Source organism: Schistocerca piceifrons, chromosome 3, assembly GCF_021461385.2.
Source record: "Schistocerca piceifrons isolate TAMUIC-IGC-003096 chromosome 3, iqSchPice1.1, whole genome shotgun sequence".
NCBI classification, from domain to species: domain Eukaryota; kingdom Metazoa; phylum Arthropoda; class Insecta; order Orthoptera; family Acrididae; genus Schistocerca; species Schistocerca piceifrons.
The window spans coordinates 387050642-387065415 of NC_060140.1; the positions used below are offsets into that span (position 1 = coordinate 387050642).

Consider the following 14774-nt stretch of genomic DNA (forward strand, 5'->3'; position numbering starts at 1 on the left):
TCATATTATGATCATATTTCAACCGTTTTACTTGCTACTAACAAATGGCTGAGACAGTGAGTAGTCATTTAACAAGACTCAGTAGTATTTCATTATTATTCACTCGAGCTTTTTCAGTAGTATTTGGTCCCAATATTTTTTAGGTGGGCAGTAAAAGAATAAAATTCCAAGTAATTACATCTTTTTATTTACACCATTTAACCGTTTTAAATTGTCTTTTTTGGTTTGAGCTCAGCGACTCATTACATTATAAATGGTGCAGGGAAAATTTTATACAATTAAACAAAAAACCTTAAACGGTGTGATATAGGCGGCTCAGTGGTAAAGTGACAGACCATGGACCCAAAAGTGTTGGGTTGGATTCCCCGTCAGTTTTAAGATTTTTATCTTTCATCTACCACTTCTTTCACCTCTGGAAACGTTTGTTAGAGTGAAAAATGGAGAGTTGCTCGGTGATTCAGGGTGACTGTTAAACAGTAGGTTCCTGTACAACTGGCTATGTAACTTAGTAGAAAGAAGGCAACGGCGTATGACATCCAGCAGCACCATGTAAAGTAAAGCTCTGTCGTGTCCAAACCAGCTTTAGGTTTAACGACTGCTTAACCGTTACAGGTTTTCAAAAACTTTCAGAAAGAATGATATTGACAAAATATCACACAGGGCACAAATGGTAGGGCATATTTCCAAACATCAAGGTGACGATGCTTCGGAGCCATGTAGATACGTCTAGAGAGATGATACTCCGCTTGACATGCCATGGGCTATTCTCTGAATATGTAAGCTAGGTAAGAAAATGACTGACAGATGTGGTGCCATACGTACAGCAGACCATATTGTACTAGAATGCCTTGTTTATGAAGATCTCCGGGCACATATGACAGGTATTAGACGCTAAGTGGCACTGTTGGAAACAGAGGCAAGACAGTAATTGGTGAACTAAATATCAAACAATGTATCTGGGGGAAGGGGTGGGGGGGGGGGTGGGGGGTAATGTCTAGAAAATAAAGTAAGTGAAAGTGCTGAAGTGAGTAATGTGAGAGGTGAGAGTAGTAAATATCAGCCCGGATTCACTGACTCCGAGGGGGGAGGGGGGATTGTGTAGAAAATAACGTATTTGGAAGTGCTTAAGTAAATAATGTGAGAGTAGTAAGTATTACCGAGGATTCATCGACTCCGGAATTTAATCCCACACAGAGGGCGATCAAAGACAGTGGATATGTTATCAACAACATGGCAGCTACAGCAGAAGCAGCAGAATGAATGAGAATTTGTGGGTGACTTACGTGGATCTCAGAGTCCAGCAAGAGCAGGCAACAGGCGGTGGAGGAGGGAATGGATCACGATGTTTCATTGGCTGACCCTATTGGGACTGCGGACGACGACGCTATTCGCCCGTGGCTCCTTCACAGAACTGGTGGGTCTAGGGTTTGGGATTGTTTGTGAATGGTATGGGTTTCCAGAAACTCTGGTTCTAGAGATTTAGCACTTTGTCGCAAGGAAAACGGGACTCACTTGTATTGATTAAGTGATGTTAGCATTGGTCATACAACATCTGATTGAAAGTATCCACATACCTATTAGAGGACATCAATGTGTGCTATGTACACACTTCGCCTTTGTGACAACTTGAACTGTGCTGGAGACACTTTCAATGAGGTGCCTGTACGTCTGTGGAGCAATGGCAGCCCATTCTTCCTCAAGAACCGCAACGAGAGAAGGTAGTGATGATGGATGCTACGGTCTGCAGCGAAGTCGACCTTTTAACTCATTCCAGACGTGTTGCCTTGGGTTTAGGTTGAGAATTTGGAAGAACCAGTCCATTTCAGGAGTGTTATTGTCTTCAAAACACTGTGTCACAGGTGCTGCTTTTCAATACGGTGCATTGCCGTGCTGATAAAAACAATCATCGTCTCCGAACTACACACAGTGCACAATAAAACCTGTTCACATCCTTCCACGTTTAGCGTTTTCTTAATTGCAATAAGGGGACCACATCTGAACCACTAAAAACACACACATACTTTAACGTCGCGTCCGCTATACTTCAATGTTGGCACTATACATAATGGAGGGTAGTGTTCTCCAGGCACTCGCCAGACCCAAATCCAGACCCTTTTCATCGGATTGGCACAGGGTACAACGTGAGTCATCACTCCAAATCACTCGTTTCCAATTATCCGCTGTCCAGTGGTGACGTTGTTTACATCACCTTAAGCTCAGTTTAGCTCTGATTATGGAAGTTTGTGGCTTTTGAGGAGCTGCTCGATCATTGTTGCCAATTATTTTTTACTCCATACGCATTGTCACTGCGCTAGCAGGATTGCTGGTACCACTCTGTAGTTCACGAGTGATTCCTTCCTATGATTTCATGCAATATTTTACAACCACCACCGGCCGAGGTGGCCGAGCGGTTCTAGGCGCTACAGTCTGGAACCGCGCGACCGCTACGGTCGCAGGTTCGTATCCTGCCTCGGGTATGGGTGTGCGTGATGTCCTTAGGTTAGTTAGGTTTGAGTAGTTCTAAGTTCTATGTGACTAATGACCTCATAAATTAAGTCCCATAGGGCACAGAGCCATTTGAACCATTTTTACAACCACCCTTGGTTTAGCTGTGGTTTTTCTTTCGCGTTTCCACTTCCAGTTACATCACCAACAGTCGAATTTATAAAGTTTCGAATGTCCTTCATGTGTTTGTTCTTGACGTGACGTCAGATGACCAGCCCACGTTAGAAGTCATTGAGCTTTCCTGACAGACGCGTTCTGCTGTTACTGCTTCTCTACTGTCAATACAATAGTCGTTGCTAGTGGTCAATTCCGCAATAGATAAGAGCGTCCGGGTACTTTTGATCGGGTAGTGTAAATGTAAAATTCTGAAACAGGATTTTCCTAAAGATAAGGGCGTCCGGGTACTTTTGATCAGGTAGTGTAAAAGTAAAATTCTGCAACAGGAGTTTCCTAAAGAATATTACTTCCTTAACCTTTACGTGTCCCAGTTGCTATCGCGAGCTGTGCATTAACTACTGCTGTGATGGCAGTGCAGGTGATCAACAAGTGTAGTACCGCGATTTAACGGTTTTGGGTGATATTTACTTTTTTGTTTTATATTTAATTTCGACACTTATTGCCAATACTGAAACTACATTAGATATCAGGACGCAAATGTTTAATCACAAATGGTTACAATTTTCTGCAGTTATGTGAAAATGCGACCTGCTTTAGATTCTAGATGGGAGAGGTCGAGATTGTAAGCAATAATAAATACACAAAAATAATGGTCGATAGAACGTCGTGTTTTTATGTCCATCTTTTTCACAGATGGTTGCGGGACCTCGACTGTTCAGAACAGAATGTCAGATCAAATCAAACACCTTTCAGCAATCTAAATTTACAGATTGCTATTTTATTGGGCTACAAATTTTGGCGATATTACGCCATCTTCAGACCCCCTGACCGACATGTAGAAAGATTGCCACCTCTGGTCCACTCAAAATAGGGGCCAGCATTCAGTGACTGGTATCCGCAGATTTTTGAGTCAGCGACCGCTTCAAACATTACCTGCCATGTTCTTAATCTGCGACTCACCCTAGATACGGACCAATTTTGTTGTTGTGGTCTTCCGTCCTGAGACAAGTTTGATGCAGCTCTCCATGCTACTCTATCCTGTGCAAGCTGCTTCACCTCCCAGTACGTACTGCAGCCTATATCCTTCTGAATCTGCTTATTGTATTCATCTCTTGGTGCCCCTCTACGATTTTTACCCTCCACGCTGCCCTTCAATACCAAATTGGTAATCCCTTGATGCCCCAGAACATGTCCTACCAACCCATCCCACCTTCTAGTCAAGTTGTGCCACAAACTCCTCTTCTCCCCAATTCTATTCAATACCTCCTCATTAGTTTTGTGATCTACCCATCTAATCTTCAGCATTCTTCTGTAGCACCACATTTCGAAAGCTTCTATTCTCTTCTTGTCCAAACTATTTATCGTCCATGTTTCACTTCCATACATAGCTACACTCCATACAAATACTTTCAGAAACGACTTCCTGACACTTAATTCAATACTCGATGTTAACAAATTTCTCTTCTTCAGGAATGCTTTCCTTGCCATTGCCAGTCTACATTTTATATCCTCTCTACTTCGACCATCATCAGTTATTTTGCTCCTCAAACAGTAAAACTCCTTTACTGCTTTAAGTGTCTCATTCCCTAATCTAATTTCCTCAGCATCACCGAGTTATCTCGACTACATTCCATTATCCTTGTTTTGCTTTTGTTGATGTTCATCTTATACCCTCCTTTCAAGACACTGTCCATTCCGTTCAACTGCACTTCCAAGTCCTTTGCTGTCTCTGACAGAATTACAATGTCATCGGCGAACCTCAAGGTTTTTATTTCTTCTCCATGGATTTTAATACCTACTCCGAACTTTTCTTTCGTTTCCTTTATTGCTTGCTCAATATACAGATTGAATAACATCGGGGAGAGGCTGCAACCCTGTCTCACTCCCCTCCCAACCACTGCTTCCCTTTCATGTCCCTCGACTCTTATAACTGCCATCTGCTTTCTGTACAAATTGTAAATAGCCTTTCGCTCCCTGTATTTTACCCCTGGCACATTTAGAATTTGAAAGAGAGTATTCCAGTCAACATTGTCAAAAGCTTTCTCTAAGTCTACAAATGCTAGAAACGTAGGTTTACCTTTTCTTAATCTAGCTTCTAAGATAAGTCGTAGGGTCAGTATTGCCTCACATGTTCCAGTATTTCTACGGAATCCAAAATGATCTTCCCCGAGGTCGGCTTCTACCAGTTTTTCCATTCGTCTGTAAAGAATTCGCGTTAGTATTTTGCAGATGTAGCTTATGAAACTGACAGTTCGGTAATTTTCACATCTGTCAACACCTGCTTTCTTTGGGATTGGAATTATTATACTCTTCTTGAAGTCTGAGGGTATTTCGCCTGTCTCATACATTCTGCTCTGTCAAACTCTTCACGCAGTGTCATATCTCCCATTTCATCTTCATCTACATCCTCTTCCATTTCCATAATATTGTCCTCAAGTACATCACCCTTGTACAGACCCTCTATACAGGGTGTTACAAAAAGATACGGCCAAACTTTCAGGAAACGTTCCTCACACACAAAGAAAGAAAATATGTTATGTGGACATGTGTCCGGAAATGCTTACTTTCCATGTTAGATCTCATTATATTACTTGTCTTCAAATCACAATAATCATGGAATGGAAACACACAGCAACAGAACGTATCAGCGTGACTTCAAACACTTTGTTACAGGAAATGTTCAAAATGTCCTCCGTTAGCGAGGATACATGCATCCACCCTCCGTCGCATGGAATCCCTGATGCGCTGATGCAGCCCTGGAGAATGGCGTATTGTATCACAACAGACCACAATACGAGCACGAAGAGTCTCTACATTTGGTACCGGGGTTGCGTAGACAAGAGCTTTCAAATGCCTCCATAAATGAAAGTCAAGAGGGTTGAGGTCAGGAGAGCGTGGAGGCCATGGAATTGGTCCGCCTCTACCAATCCATCGGTCACCGAATCTGTTGTTGAGAAGCGTACGAACACTTCGACTGAAATGTGCAGGAGCTCCATCGTGCATGAATCACATGTTGTGTCGTACTTGTAAAGGCACATGTTCTAGCAGCACAGGTAGAGTATCCCGTATGAAATCATGATAACGTGCTCCATTGAGCCTAAGTGGCAGACCATACTGACGAAACTAAAATGAGCTCTAACATGGAAATTAAGCGTTTCCGGACACATGTCCACAAAACATCTCTTCTTTATTTGTGTGTGAGGAATGTTTCCTGAAAGTTTGGCCGTACCTTTTTGTAACACCCTGTATACTCCTTCCTCCTTTCTGCTTTCTCTTCTTTGCTTAGAACTGGGTTTCCATCTGAGCTCCTGATATTCATACAAGTGGTTCTCTTTTCTCCAAAAGTCTCTTTAATTTCCCTGTAGGCAGTATCTATCTTACCCCTAGTGAGATAAGCCTCTACATAAAACACGAATTCCGCAAGGTGCGTTTGTAGGTGATTTCCCCCTCTATCGAATATGCCTGGAGCGAACTTGCTGCGGCGTACAGTGAGTCAGAAAAAGAAAAGGTTCCCTACTTTATACACAAATCCAGTACATTATCTCAGTTCAGACATGAGCAGGAGTCGTGGCACGGAATCATGGTCTCCGTATTAAACTAGTCTTTTTTTTCACTAGATTTCCCTGTAGCGTTACAATATTTCAGTAGATGGAAAAATGTACGGCTACGACAAACGTAGTGTAGCAAATGCACGCTGTTGCTTGCACTGACCTTGATGAGCGACCATCGCCACTCCGGTGGGTACTTGGTCAACACGAAGCTGAACACGTTGCCCACGATAGGGATAGTCGATTCTGTAACACAAGACGGCAGCGTCAGCTTGATACGAGAAATTAGTAAACACTGAGTAACTCAAAGACAACAGTCCGCATTACACAAGAACAGCACACTTCTTATTTACAACGAAAAGGGACAGCTTTCGAATGTAGATACACTGCTGGCCATTAAAATTGCTACACCAAGAAGAAATGCAGATGATAAACGGGCATTCATTGGACAAATATATTATACTAGAACTGATATGTGATTACATTTTCAAGCAATTTGGGTGCATAGATCCCGAGAAATCAGTACCCAGAACAACCACCTCTGGCCGTAATAACGCCCTTGATACGCCCGAGCATTGAGTCAAACAGAGCTTGGATGGCGTGTACAGGTACAGCTGCCCATGCAGTTTCAACACGATACCACAGTTCATCAAGAGTAGTGACTGGCGTATTGTGACGAGCCAGTTGCTCGGCCACCGTTGACCAGACGTTTTCAATTGGTGAGAGATCTGGAGAATGTGCTGGCCAGGTCTGCAGTCGAACATTTTATGTATCCAGAAAGGCCTGTACAGGACCTGCAACATGCGATCGTACGTTATCCTGCTGAAATGTAGAGTTTCGCAGGGGTGGAATGAAGGGTAGAGCCACTGGTTGTAACACATCTGAAATGTAACGTCCAAAGTGCCGTCAAAGCGAACAAGAGGTGACCGAGACGTGTAACCAATGGCACCCCATACCATCACGCCGGTTGATACGCCAGTATGGCGATGACGAATTCACGCTTCCAATGTGCATTCACCGCGATGTCGCCAAACGCGGATGCGACCATCATGATACTGTAAACAGAACCTGGATTAATCGGAAAAAATGACGTTTTACCATTCGTGCACCCAGGTTCGTCGTTGAGTACACCATCGCAGGCGCTCCTGTCTGTGATGCAGCGTCAAGGGTTACTGCAGCCACGGTCTCCGAGCTGATAGTCCATGCTGCTGCAAACGTCGTCTAACTGTTCGTGCAGATGGTTGTTGTCTTGCAAACGTCCCCATCTGTTGACTCAGGGATCAAGACGTGGCTGCATGATCCGTTACAGTCATGCGGATAAGATGCCTGTCATCTCGACTGCTAGTGATGCGAGGCCGTTGGGATTCAGCACAGCGTTTCGTATTACCCTCCCGAACCGACCGAGTCGATATTCTGCCAACAGTCATTGGATCTCGACCAACGCGAGCAGCAATGTCGCGATACGGTAAACCGCCATCGCGATAGGCTACAATCCGACCTTTATCAAAGTCGGAAACGTGATGGTACGCATTTCTCCTCCTTACACGAGGCATCACAACAACGTTTCACCAGGCAACACCAGTCAACTGCTGTTTGTGTATGAGAAATCGGTTGGAAACTTTCCTCATGTCAGCAAGTTGTAGGTGTCGCCACCGGCGCCATCCTTGTGTGAATGCTCTGTAAAGCTAATCATTTGCATGTCAGAGCATCTTCTTCCTGTCAGTTAAATTTCGCGGCCGTAGCACGTCATCTTTGTCATCTTCGTGGTGTAGCAGTTTTAATGGCCAGTAGTGTATTATATACGGTGTTATTCGTAAATACTTCCAGGGTTTCATTGGAGAGAACAAGTTTTGAACTCAAATTACAGTTTCTCAATACGGACACTGATTGAGATCCAGCAGAAGTGAACACGTCCGGTCAGTTCACAGAAATCGCAGACACGAACTGCCCGGAAGGCACTACAATAACTTCTTTTGGACACCTGTTCATTGGGTTGCCCATCTGCGGGCGCCAACTAGTTCGCTGCGACAATACGGAGCACTTAATTATTCAACATGTCCTGACACACCTGCCCACCGGTGCAACTTCGCAAGCGCGTGTGTTACAAATCGAAATGCTCCATACACAGGATATCTAGATGATCTATTCACTGATATACGTCTTTTTTTGTATGTTTTATAGTTTACGCACAGTCGTCCTTTGAAACCCGGAGGTATGTACCAATAAGCCTGTGAAGACGATAAAATCGGACTGTTTCGTATGTTTGCAAGGTATCTCCGATAGAACTGTTAGGTGGCTCTTTGTAAAAAGAAAGAGAACAGGTCGAAGAGTACGCATTAGACGAATGGCCAATCTGTAGTTATCATGAGCACTCATTCGCGTATGGATATTTGTGGAGCACCTGTACGTAGACAATGGATCAACTGATTATGACCATAACATATAAAATAAATTGTACGGAGTGGTGACAAACAGCCTGGAAAGCTTGTAAGGGTATCTCAGGGTAGGTTCTCCTCAGAAATAACTGTTAAAAAAATTTCGATACGTTTCGCTGTTTCCGAATTAATTAGCATTGAAGTTAGTCAGTCAGACTATTGAGCGCGAAAATTCAAGCAGCCCGTCAGAGACGTTGTCGTCAAGTGTGTTCTTCATTTGGTTTCCTAAAACCGAACAACAGAGCGTTGCAAAAATTGGACATGGGACGGTAGTAAGGATCGTATGCAAGCCAAAGCCCGAGCAGCCTCGTGCTCTGTCATATACACTATGAGAGAGAATGACACCAACTGTATCTCGCAAGCCGCTTCAGTTTTCACGCGCAACGGGCTAATTGGCTAACTTCAATGCTAATTAACTCGGAAGCGACGCAAAGTACCGATTTTTTTTCTTGACAGTTATTTCTCAGCACAACCTACCGTGCAATAACCTTAAAAGCTTTTCAGACTGTTTCTGGCCGCCTTGCAAGTACATTCAACAGGCTATGATGTGCGTTACACATTGTTCATTTTGAACTGTTAATGAGCATACAATATATTATGGATTAGATGCAGAAGGGTTTACTAGGTTTACAAGGCTGCATATGATGGCTGAGACAGACCGACTAAAGTGTGGCTTTGCAAAACTAACAAGTGCCAGCGTTATTTTGGGACACGGTTTGTTGAGAGCTGTTGCTGTGGTTCGTGAAATTACATATATCAGATACTAGCAGTATTTACGCTACTGGCCATTAAAATTGCTACACCACGAACATGACGTGCTACAGACGCGAAATTTAACCGACAGGAAGAAGATGTTGTGATATGCAAATGATTAGCTTCTCAGAGCATTCACACAATGGCCAGTAGTGTATTTATCACATAACTTAATTCCTGAATGTTAAAATCACGCTATCAGGAAATTCGAAACTAATTTCTTTTACTAAAAGCTTTTCCACGGCAAAGTATGATATACTTACAAATACTTTCTGTTTTGAAATTGTTTCCATTCCGGTACATTCACATCTGCTACACATTCATCCACAGTGATACAAAATTTTCCATAATATATTTTCTTAACATTTTACTGCATGTTGATGTGTATTTGTGATATTTGTTTCTGTTATACCCTTTCTTTGAATGTTTATCCGAATTTTAGGTCAAAGTATATGTTGCTTTATACATTCTATTTCAGTATGAAAGATCTATTATTGTTTTTATTAATTTTTTACAGACAGAAGAAGTATATGTGAATATAGAGGGTGTAATGGGTGTATGTGCAGATGTTTTTATACATGGTGTCTTAATTTGTGCACATATAGGTGTGTTGGTTGTTTTTGCTCTGTTTAACAGCCTTTCCACAGACACACCACAAACTTTATGACTTCATGTTTCCTGCAAAGTCATAACTGCACCAGTATGCAGACTACCCCTGTCAGGTTAGCTAATCGTTTTGCATCCACGTGTCCACACTGCAGCACCTGAGCTGCTGCCCAGGACAAAGTAAGAGTTTATTGCTTGTTCTTGCCACATGTAGTTGGAGGTACTAACTAATATAAAAACATACTACTCCTAACAGCTATAATTATTAGTCTGCAGATGATGTAAGTAGTGATGTAACGTTGTTCAGTACACTGTCCTCAGTCATCAACAGAAGTATCTGCAACTATACCCATTACAGCCTGTATAGACTATGTTTGGTTACAATGTATGCCTTCACTGTTTTGTAAAACATATTTTGGTAAGACAAATAACGAAGTTTCAAGTGACAGTTGACTATGAAGTCCTAAGTAGCTCTTAGTGTCTTTATTCGTTTGGAACATTCCTTCATCTCATACATGGAGATGCCATGGCATCAATTGAAGTCTCTCTCATGGCTGCGATCTCACACACTTTCAGAGATGTGCAGCATGTGAGACAAATTACATAATGTGTTGCTTCAAAGATTAGCTAGTAAATGCTTATTGGCGGAACTGGAAAATTTTCTGCACCGCTTCACTTGGTAAAGTTTGCCGTTTTGATCACAGCGACAGCATCTAACTTCATTCAAAGTAGTTGCGAGATTGGACTGTTGGGTTGGAAAACGTTTATAGCTAACACTGAATACACTGGCTCCAACCAGTTTCTAGTAACGTCCATCACTAAATATCACAAAGAGTATACAGGATAACTCTTCCAAATTAGTAAGGATCATGAGCTACCGACAGCTGAAACTGTGAATGTTTGGAAAAAAACACCATAGCTTGGAGGACCTACAAACTCTCCCACAACAACTTACACAAAATGTTAAAAATTTTTGGTCTTTTAACCAGTCAGCCTCAGGAGTAGAATGAAAGCATTTCCATTGGTCATTTCTTTCGCCCACTAACCGCACTTCACTCATCTGAGAAGTCTTGCCGCCAGCCAAGGCTTTTCATCAGTTCGTTTCCAACAGATGTTCGAAAAAAGCTTCTGTCATGAGAAAGTTTCTAGCGCTTGACCCAGCCAAGTAGGCTCTGTTCACAACCGATTAGCGAAAGACCAGTCCCATACAGGCTGGACAAAGTTTTGCTCGCCGGTAGGAGTGGCCGAGCGGTTCTAGGCGCTACAGTCTGGAACCGCGCGACCGCTACGGTCTCAGGTTCGAATCCTGCCTCGGGCATGGATGTGTGTGGTGTCCTTAGGTTAGTTAGGTTTAAGTAGTTCTAAGTTCTAGGGGACTGATGACCTCAGAAGTTAAGTCCCACAGTAAAAAAAAAAAAAAAAAAAAAAAGAAGTTGTGCTCATGTTTCCTGAACAGTCATCACGGCACTGCCACGGCGTGATCAGCAACGATGTTATTCATTTAACTAGATTTCAGACCAGTTCAGTATTTATTTTTACAGCCGTAGAGTCCTAAGTCTCATCCCAACAAAAATATTTTAATTCGCCTTCAAGTGGCAGGAAGAAGTTTCTGTCCGCACTTCACTTCTCTTTCTTGACTTTACATTTTTTCTCTTCTTATTTTCTTTTCTTTTACATTTCTTCCACGACTTTCTGTTCTTTACATAACTTTCCTTCCTTTATTTTTTACATCAAGTACCTTAATTTCTATTCCTTACACTTCTTTCCTTACTTTCTTTTCTTTGTGTTGCTTTGCCTTACTACCCTTTCTTCCTTTATTTTACATTTCTTTCGTTATTTCACTTTTTTTACAGTTCTTCTCTTACTTTCATTTCTTTACATTTCGTTCCGCTATTCCGTTTCTTTGCATTCCTTTCCTTACTTTCATTTCTTTATACTTCTTTAATTACTATAATTTCCTTGCATTTCTTTCCTTCCTTTTATTTCTTAACTTTATTTTCTTTTCATTTCTTTCTTTACTTTCTTTCCTTTAGATTCATTTTCTTTCCATTTCTTTCCATTTCAGTACATTCCAACACATTCCTTTCCTTTACATCTCAATACATTCCTTTCCATTACATTTCAGCATATTTGAATTCATTCCACTACATTAATTTCCTATAAATTTCAAGAGATTAGAATACAGTCCTTTTCGTTTTTTGCCTTTTTTCGTTTCTATTCTTGTCATTCCTTTTCTTTTCTGCTAACATATTGCTCTACTGCGTGCACTGCAGCTCTACATGAGTTTTGAGATATTACTGCCCAAGCCTGTACCACTCTTCGATGGTGACCCTCTTGAAACATTCCAGTACTGTGAAAGGAGGATTGTTGTGGAGAAGAACCACAAGTTTCAACTTTCCCAAGCATGCTCAATTAGGTTCTTGTTTTCAGAAAGCACAGGCTATTTCAATTTTTTGGTTGTGCCTTCTGCAGGAAGGTGTTCTCGAAGTGGGCGTAGTGTTCTCATTCATTATCATACTAAAAAACAGATTCATGTCCGAAATTTCGACTTCAGGGCTGGATAGTAGGTCAGAGAATGCTTTCTCAATACTACATAGTCTCCAAATTGCCCTCGATAGTGAAAAGAGGCGTCCATCGTACGTAAATATTACCAACACAAAGCATGGCTGACCCACCTGCAAGCTGCACATGTGAACGGCTCCATTACACAACTGCTGTATATGGCGATTTCCTGTTGTCAAAAGAATGCTGCGAAAGAGATCCCTGATACAAAAGAAGCAACTTATTGAACAGATAAGATCCACCTTCTTGGATATGAAAAACCACTGAAGTCCATTTTATTAGGAAGGAAAGTTGTTACTCACCATATAGCGGAGGTGCTGAGTCGTGATAGGCACAACAAAAAGATTCACACAATTATAGCTTTCGGCCATTAAGGCCTTTGTCAGCAATAGACACACATACACACAGGCAGACACACACACTCACGCAAACGCAGCTTGCACACACGTCTGCAGTGTGTGTGCGTGTGTGTATGTGTGTCTATTACTGACAAAGGCCTTAATGGCCGAAAGCTATAATTGTGTGAATCTTTTTGTTGTGCCTATCGCGGTTCAGCATCTCCGCTATATGGTGAGCAGCAGCTTTCCTTCCTAATATTGTTACATTCCATCCTGGATTTTCCATTGTTTGGAGTCAATTTTAGTGAGATGAGTAACAAAGTTTTGCATGATGATTACCTAACAAATCCCAGATTATGCTTCATATTTTTACTCATTTGCTTGATTTTGGTCCTATCCAGCATTCCCCTTCACCGTTGTAATGCACGCGATGCCACTCTGTATAAATTATTTTAAATAAGTTTACAACAGCAAGAACTTATTTCTATCTAAAACTGATTTGTCTTTGTTTTTTTTACTAACTTTTCTCTTTTATTTTCATTCTTTTCTATTCTTTTTGTCTTTATTTTTTCCTTTCTTTTCTTTTTTCTTCCTTTCTCCTCTATTTATTTTTTCTCCTAACTGCTTTTTCCTATTTTCTCTTCTCTGAGTTTTCTTATTTTCTCTTTTCTATTTATTTCACTTTTGTAGTTTCTGTTTTTTCCTATTTCTTTTTGCTGTTTTTTCCTGTTTCTTATTTATTTCATTTTTCTTATTTTCTGTTCTTCCCTTTTCAGTTTTTTCTATTTTTCATTTTTTTTGTTTTTTTTCTTTTCTTTCCTTGTCTTCTATTTCTCTAACTTTTGGACTTTACATGTCAATAGCACATTAGATCGATACGCCATATTCAGCAAATATTTACTAACTGCATGATATGCGAGAAAGAATTGTCAGAGCGTGTGCTTCAATAAGTGCCGAAGTGATAAGGAATACCTCTCAATAAACGATAAGGAGATTGCAGCACTGCATTGATAGCAATGGTCATCACTTCGAACACCTTCGGTAAATGGACATTCATGCCACCTGTGTGTCCTTCGTTGATCTTGAAAGACCTTACTGTTGTACATCAGTGGATTTGTGTCGATAGCCACTATCAGAAAATTAGTACCAAACTATAGCATCCCATTTAAAAAAACAAAGTTGATCTTCATATCTCTGAAGCGAACCCACCTAGCAACAAAAAACCAACATATTATGGCCTGCGTTGTCTCATGCATCTTTTGTCCCACAAGCTTTTCAGCTACTATCATACTTTCAGAGTTATTCTCTGTGGCAATAGTTAGTCACTCACCCTGTATAATTATGGCAGGCTGTCAAATACGGTATTAAGTTTCTTCGCCGAAAAATATTTTCTTATTCAGATGTATCTTTATCAGTTGAATACCCACTGCTCTGCTGTCCAAACTTTCTTATCGGAAATTCTCTGACAGAAACTGATCGAGTAGTTGTCAAAATGTGGGTGCTTCTTTCGTCCTCAATTATTTGATGTGTTGGGCTATATGGGTGCAGCTAAATGTCGCTTCTGATAATCTATACCACGTAACTCATAATTTTCAGCGTGTTTGATCTAGAAATTTTAAGCACATCTCAGTGCTCGCCGGGACGCAGTTTCCAAGAACACAGTGAGTAAAAACAGTGCTACATCACGGTTACCCTTAATGATAAATCTGACAACATTCACTCATATTGTAATAACTGTAATGCAAAAACAAAACTTACGACAAGAAAAAGAGAATGGGAAACGAGAAAGAAAGAGAGGAGAGAGAAGGGGACAGAGAGAGAGTGAAGTGGAATGAGAATTACAACGGTTCGAAACTTTGAATAACAACGACTGGAGATTGTGGTATGTCAGGGTAAGTGTGGCAGCTGAT

At 41.3% G+C, this 14774-nt stretch overlaps 1 protein-coding gene across 2 annotated transcripts in view; it reads right to left on the bottom strand.

The window, feature by feature from the left end:
• The window catches only part of LOC124789323 (transmembrane protein 117-like), a 246554-nt gene that overhangs the window by 213527 nt on the left and 18253 nt on the right, over positions 1 to 14774 (bottom strand). For both annotated transcript variants that reach the window (XM_047256640.1, XM_047256639.1), the window contains exon 3: positions 6334 to 6416. In XM_047256640.1, the coding sequence (XP_047112596.1) occupies positions 6334 to 6416 (83 nt within the window). The remainder of the gene's footprint in view (positions 1 to 6333; positions 6417 to 14774) is intronic.